The sequence below is a fragment of the Littorina saxatilis genome, linkage group LG15 (assembly GCF_037325665.1).
Source record: "Littorina saxatilis isolate snail1 linkage group LG15, US_GU_Lsax_2.0, whole genome shotgun sequence".
Taxonomy (NCBI): Eukaryota; Metazoa; Mollusca; class Gastropoda; order Littorinimorpha; family Littorinidae; genus Littorina; species Littorina saxatilis.
The window spans coordinates 37924139-37931638 of NC_090259.1; the positions used below are offsets into that span (position 1 = coordinate 37924139).

A 7500-nucleotide genomic window follows, 5' to 3' on the forward strand; every position below is an offset into this window, starting at 1 on the left:
CCCACACACACACAGAACTGGTTCTCAACAACAAGTAGCATGTGAACAGCGTACTCAAAATACTTCCAAGCGTTCTTTACGCTTCTTGAGTGAATAAAAAAAACCCATTGCAACGTTTCTTATCTGTACTACGGTAGGGCTCCTAAAGAGGATCTCAATATCATGTCCTACGGTCAAAATGTTATTCTTCTTCGTCATAATTATGCTTGACATTCAAACAAAAGAGGATTTTCGTCCTCGATATTGTTCAGACAGAAAGGGCAGCTTTAACTTTCCAACCCCTGTGAATAACACCTCTTATCAACTTCCAATTCGTTAATACCAAAACGAAATCATACCATCACATCTCTAAACTTTTTAATTGGGATATCACTCAAATATTGTTCCGTTTTAAACGAATTTTTCAACAATCAGTAACTTTGAAATCTGTCACTTGACTGAATTTTAATTAAACATTCTTCTTTGAAACGGTCAATCAATTTCTGCTTAAAACTGGAAAGGAAGGCCGATTCATTGTCCACTCCGTTCTCCCACACATTATCGAGACATTCTTTAATGCAATAATTGTAACCAATTTCACTGTGCATTCACGTTTGACTTCATCATTATGAGCACTTGTCTGGGAAATATCGACTCTGGCATTTTCTTAATATTGAACTAATAATTATTTAAAAACAGAGAGTGTGCTGTCAACCTACGTGCAGACCTGCTAGTGGCTTATCCCCCTTTATGTGTACACGCAAGCACAAGACCAGGTGCATACTAAAAAGATCCTGTTATTCATGTCAGAATTCGGTTGGTTATAGAAACACAAAAATACCATGCATACATCCCCCAAAACGGCGTTTGGCTGCCAGAATGGTGGGGTGAAAACGGCCATACACGTAAAAACCGTGAGAATTTCAACTGATGAACGAAGAAGAGCTAGACTCAAAATGTTTACTGTTCTCATAAAAACAAGGAGAATTTGCCATGCAGTGTCGGGCGGTTACAGACGTAAAATGTATCACATTTACTAAGAATTTAGAGTTGCACTAAAATACATCTGAAATTCCTAAGCATTCACTCACGGGACACACACACACACACACACACACACACACACACACACACACACACACACACACACACACACATACATGCACACACACACATACACACACACATACACACCAGTCCACATTTACCTCCGGCAGTGATGGGGAATACGAAGGCATGGCCGAGCACGACCCACGTCATGGACAGGAAACGAATGCCATGGATGCAGGTGAGACTGCTCGAGGTCTGCTTGGTGGACAGCAGCTTGGAGCCATTGGTGTACACTGAGAACGCCAAGAATATCTTCGTGCTTATACCTGTTGGAGAGATAGAAAAGAGAAGAGGTTAAGGCTGTCCTTACAGCTCTCGTCTATCTATGACTATCCGGGGCGAGGAGTTTAAAAAGATAGGGCTAAAGATTCCTGTACATAATTCTGTACAGCGAAGTCGGCCTGAAACTCGATCTACACTACACGCATGACCTTGACAGCTTCGTTCAACGCCTAACTTTTGCGCTGGTAACTTCCTGTTTGCTCTCTCAGGGCTGATTTGTTTGTTTGCTTAACGCCCAGCCGACCACGAAGGGCCATATCAGGGCGGTGCTGCTTTGACATATAACGTGCGCCACACACAAGACAGAAGTCGCAGCACAGGCTTCATGTCTCACCCAGTCACATTATTCTGACACCGGACCAACCAGTCCTAGCACTAACCCCATAATGCCAGACGCCGGGCGGAGCAGCCACCAGATTGCCAATTTTAAAGTCTTAGGTATGACCCGGCCGGGGTTCGAACCCACGACTTCCCGATCACGGGGCGGACGCTTTACCACTAGGCTCTCAGGGCTGAGCATACAACATGTTTAAGAGGGCCTGAGGGGAACAAATACAAGTCTCGGCAGAGATTCCAACCCAGGACCTCGAGATTTTGGGTAATAGACGTGTTTGTTTCGGATGAGTACAGTTTCATTGTTATCTTGTGTAAACGGGAAGAATTGTGCCTTTAACAGCTAACGCTCACCGATCTTTGGTGTTTTGACTGCAGCATCCGGGTTGACGAGAAGGGGAAGACGTTCCCCCTGATCCCCGTACACCTCGCTGTAGCCGTTGGTGGAAGAGTGAGTCTTGTCCTCCATTCTCCACTTCGGCAGCTGGACCAACAAGATGTCAATGGCCGTACCAACAACGATGAAGAACAGGAAGATGCTGCAGATCACACTGTGTGTGAACCAAGAAAAACAACAAACAAACAAATCATAATCTGGATATTTATATGGCGCAAATCCTAAAATAGATCTAAGCGCCTCACAAAACCAAACACAAAGAAATGTCATCCCCCGTCTAGTTCTATCACTGTATCTGTGCTTTTGCCAATATTTCAAGGGATTCATAGGAACATTAATAATGTTTCACGTCGGATTGTTGATTTTTTGTTTATGTATAATGGTTCGTGATGATATTCAATTGTTCACATTAATGTTTCTTATACGATTAAACGCCCCGTATTGATGTGCTTGGCAACTTAAAAAAAAATACACAAAGAAATAATTCTGTAGGCCTGCACAATGTCAAATCAAGTAGTTCTATACTTCAAAGTAAACTAATACAACATTTACAAAGTTCTCTACACACATACATGAATTTCAAAATAAAGAATAATAATTAGTGTTCAACCTGGCCAACACTGCATACACAACCATTTCTCATATCAGTTAAAGCCATTTAGAAGACAACATATACAGCTAGTCATGATTCGTCAATATAGGCCTACACATATTTTGGCGGCTTACTTTGAGTTCCGTATTAAAGCCTTGAATGATCCTTCGAAGGGTGAAATCGCATAAACAGCCAAAAACCAGTCGTCATTTCAAACCCCGACTAAGCTCAAAGAAAATCAAACACGATATGTGTGTGTGTCCATGTTTATGTGCAGACTCACCTTCATCACTGAGTTTAGTCAATATAAATATTAGGATGAAATTCGCTTGTTTCTTTCAAAGCTTGTTATTCTCTTCGGTGCCAGGAGACTGGTTCCGTATAACTCTCACTTATTTTTTTTTTTTTTTTTTTTTTTTTTTTAGTAGCAGTGTTTAAATGTCGAAGCTGCTTTTCCCATTTTTACCCAAGAGACCGACTGTATATTGTGTTATTGTATTTGTCAGACTTGATTGTACCAAGTCCCTACACATGTTGTAATGCGCTTAGAGCCAAATATTTTTGTTTTTTGTAAGGGATAGGCGCAATATAAATACACTTTATTATTATTTTATTATTATTATTATTACTGTTTCACATTTTGGATGTAGTTATAATGCTTACGTTCCTTTGTTTCTCAGATGCATTTTAAGCAGTTTAACCCCACCCTGCACCCACCCCTCCCCGCCCCAAACCCTCTATGTTGCGCCTCACCCACCCCGCCCCAAACCCTCTATGTTGCGCCTCACCCACCCCGCCCCAAACCCTCTATGTTGCGCCTCACCCACCCCGCCCCAAACCCTCTATGTTGCGCCTCACCCACCCCGCCCCAAACCCTCTATGTTGCGCCTCACCCACCCCGCCCCAAACCCTCTATGTTGCGCCTCACCCACCCCGCCCCAAACCCTCTATGTTGCGCCTCACCCACCCCGCCCCAAACCCTCTATGTTGCGCCTCACCCACCCCGCCCCAAACCCTCTATGTTGCGCCTCACCCACCCCGCCCCAAACCCTCTATGTTGCGCCTCACCCACCCCGCCCCAAACCCTCTATGTTGCGCCTCACCCACCCCGCCCCAAACCCTCTATGTTGCGCCTCACCCGACCCCCACCCCGCCCCAAACCCTCTATGTTGCGCCTCACCCGACCCCACCCCGCCCCAAACCCTCTATGTTGCGCCTCACCCGACCCCCACCCCGCCCCAAACCCTCTATGTTGCGCCCCACCCACCCCGCCCCAAACCCTCTATGTTGCGCCCCACCCGACCCCCACCCCCACACACATGGGAGGGGGGGGGGGTGTTAACAATCGGACTCTCACAGTACACCCGTATTATCCTATAGGCATTACTTACACTGCCACAATAGCTTTTGTGTCCAGGGAACTCTTTATTTCAACACAGTCAGCATACACCGAGGCAGTTTTTAACAGCTGCTGGGTGGCGTTAAAACTGGCCAACACTGCACACATAAAAATACATTCTGTCAGTTTCTTATTTATGTCCAAGTAACATCATTATCATCGTCGTCGTCGTAGGCCTCGTCGTCGTAGGCCTCGCCGTCGTCGTCGTTGTTGTCGAAATCGTCACTGATCGTCATCACCATCATCATCAGCAGTAATAGCAGCAGCAACAGCATACATCATCATCATCATCATCATCATCATCATCATCATCATCATCATCATCATACCTTATAGTCCAAGCAAATAAGAGAACAACGTTGAAGTGACAATGACTAGGTTTAAAATGTCCCTTATCAGAAAGTTCAACCTCAGTCCTTTGATGTTTATGAAACACATTTTCATATAAAGTTGGCGCTTCATATGGAAAAGTGGCTTTGAAATTGACCCTAATCCTTCTTTGGGCTCTGTAAATGTCGTTTGGGGCTATGGTTGTAAAACGGTATCTACTGGTCACCCCAATGTATAAACTGAAAACTCTTTCTGCACCAGAACACGCAGAAAGGATTGTATCTGCCTGATGTCTGATGCTTTTCAAAATCCCCAACCACTAACACCTTCAAAACGGACATTAACTGACACTGTTGTTTTTCCCTATATAATCCTTACTATTTTTCCGAGACGTCGTCGTGTTGTGTATTTAGCTTGCCACAACCTCATACATGGTCCTAAAAGTTAAAGTTGAAGAAAATACTAAAGATAAATGAACAAGCTGACGCAGTGTCATTCGCACCGTGAATCCCCCCATGGGAACATACTAAAGTCTGGTTCCAAATAGGCTCAATTTCCTTCTATTTCTTTGTATTTCTGCCTCGTAGGGGTAAGGGTGTTCAAACCAAAGGCACCTTTAAACCAAAATTCAAATCACACATCTTACAATACTAAGACACTCAGCAGTGAAAGGGTGTCTGCTGGTAAAAAATTCCAAACAATCCTAAAAGTACTTCACTACTAAACGTGCTTTTAAAAAGAGCCGTTATTTTTCCCTCTATAATCAGTATTGTGTTTTCTGCGAACATGTAGTCTATTTAGATGGTTGTCATGTGCACATGAGTTGCTAAAGCGTTTTCAGTTGGGCATATGTCGAAAAGCAAAGAATTAGCCCTTTGAAAACCATCAGAACTGTCACACAAAAATAACATTTACCTATCTCACCAACTGACCAAACATAGGGCTTTTCCTTATGTATTATGTATTGTCGTGTTTTTTGTAGCATACTTGTGAAAACAGCCACCACTGTTGTAAATGATACTTTAAAGAGCATTATTTCATTTTTACAGTTGAAGGACAACCTGGACTGCCGTATATTACAGCTGTTTTACAATCAGCCAACATTTTCTTAACAAACGTATGTTAAGAACAACTCCCATAGTGAAATTGAAGGAAAACAAAGTGAAAACCCCTCTGCCATAGAGGAGCTAAAGAATCAACAATAAACGACTGCATGGATAGCTTGATGCACGAATGCATTGCGGACATGTTTGTCTCCAACCAAGAGAAAGTTCCAAAAAATCCCTTTTGTGCTTCTTATTATACAGTGACGTCAAAGACAGCCTTTTCTGCTGTTCATACATTCAGGGGTTATGGTTACACTAAACGACGTAGTTGTAGCCATACTGCCATCCAGATTTATTTTTTCCTTGCGAGCAGTCACAGGGTGTTTGTGCTGTCTGCCAACCGTCAGACGACCCCGCCCAAGTCTGTTAAGGGACCGTTTGACCGTTATAGAACGCGTCTTTTTGATTTTTTTGCACATTTGGAAACGGTTGATTTTTATCCCTACCATTGTTTCCAAACATTATATAGGAATGTTTTGTGAACAACGGATAATAGCCGCTACTCGCATGTGTAGCAAAAGTGAGCGTACATACTCACCCTGGTCGTTCAGCCGTTGTCCGTTGCCCGTCTTCATCTGTACAAATCATTACCTTTGGATTTTTCTCGAACGCTATGAAGTGAAGAAACACCAAATGTTGCAAAATGTTGTATGACCCCAAGAGCTCAAAAAAGATACTTGAGAACCTTGACCTTACCTTAAGGTCAAGGTCACAGGGAGAATGAATGTGGTCTAAAAACTGCAAAATTTCACATTGTGCCAGTTTTCTGGAAAACAAATTAAAAACAGCGGGCTTAGTTTTCTATGGTATACAAGAAAAAGAAAGCCTTATCTTCTGATACCATTTTGGTTGACCTCGCTTCAATGTCAAGGTCACAGGAGTCCTTCAAAGTTGAATTGTATACATGTTTTGAAGTGACCTTGACCCTGAACTATGAAAAAAATCTTTCAAACTTCATAATTGTGTGGGGCACATGTTATATACTGATATTGAGCCACATTTAGTCACATATCATCAAGGTCAAGGTCACTTTGCCCCTTATGAAATGTGACTGAAACGGGCAATTGAATCACTAAAAGTGACAATGTCTCTTTGTAGAAAGTGCCAATAAGTATGTTTATGCTTCTTATGTCTTGAATTGATAGCCTTGTGATGTGTGACCTTTGATGATCTTGACCTTGGCCAAAGGTCATGTGTAATTTGGTAGGAAAAATCTGTAAACCAGTTCTAATAGTGTACAATGTCCTTGCCAGCTTCAGTTGTTAGACCTTCACCTTCAAGGTCACCTGAAGGTCAAGGTCACTTTAAGACAAAGGTCAAGCATGAGAGTCGCATGGGCTTTGCTTTGTTAAGATTTTTTACCAAGACACATGGATTTCTTTACCCGGCTTGGTCACATTTTTCATAGGGGTCAATGTGACCTTGACCCTAACGATATGTGACCAGATGTGGCTCACTATGAAATTCTAACAAACGCCCCACTCAGTGTTTAAGTTTGTAAGAGATATCGTCCATAGTAAAGTTAAAGGGGCAAGCTCACATCAAAATATGTCTACAATTCAACTTTGAAGGACTCCTCTGACCTTGACATTGAAGCGAGGTCAACCAAAATGGTATCAGAAGATAAGGCTTTCTTTTTCTTGTATACCATACAAAACTAAGCCCGCTGTTTTTAATTTGTTTTCCAGAAAACTGGCACAATGTGAAATTTTGCAGTTTTTAGACCACATTAATTCTCCCTGTGACCTTGACCTTATGGTAAGGTCAAGGTTCTCAAGTATCTTTTTTGAGCTCTTGGGGTCATACTACATTTTGCAACATTTGGTGTTTCTTCACTTCATAGCGTTGGAGAAATATCCAAAGGTAATGTTCAGTACAGACAGATAATGACGGGCAACGGACAACGGCTGGACGACCAGGGTGAGTATGTACGCTCACTTTTGCTACACATGCGAGTAGCGGCTATTATCCG

The 7500-nt window shown here is 42.6% G+C and overlaps 1 protein-coding gene across 3 annotated transcripts in view; it reads right to left on the reverse strand.

The window, feature by feature from the left end:
• LOC138949261 (nose resistant to fluoxetine protein 6-like) overlaps positions 1–7500 on the reverse strand; it is a 17992-nt gene that overhangs the window by 3915 nt on the left and 6577 nt on the right. For all 3 annotated transcript variants that reach the window (XM_070321046.1, XM_070321045.1, XM_070321047.1), the window contains 3 exons: positions 4085–4190; positions 2059–2255; positions 1188–1355 (listed from right to left, as the gene is read on the reverse strand). In XM_070321046.1, the coding sequence (XP_070177147.1) occupies positions 1188–1355; positions 2059–2255; positions 4085–4190 (471 nt within the window). The remainder of the gene's footprint in view (positions 1–1187; positions 1356–2058; positions 2256–4084; positions 4191–7500) is intronic.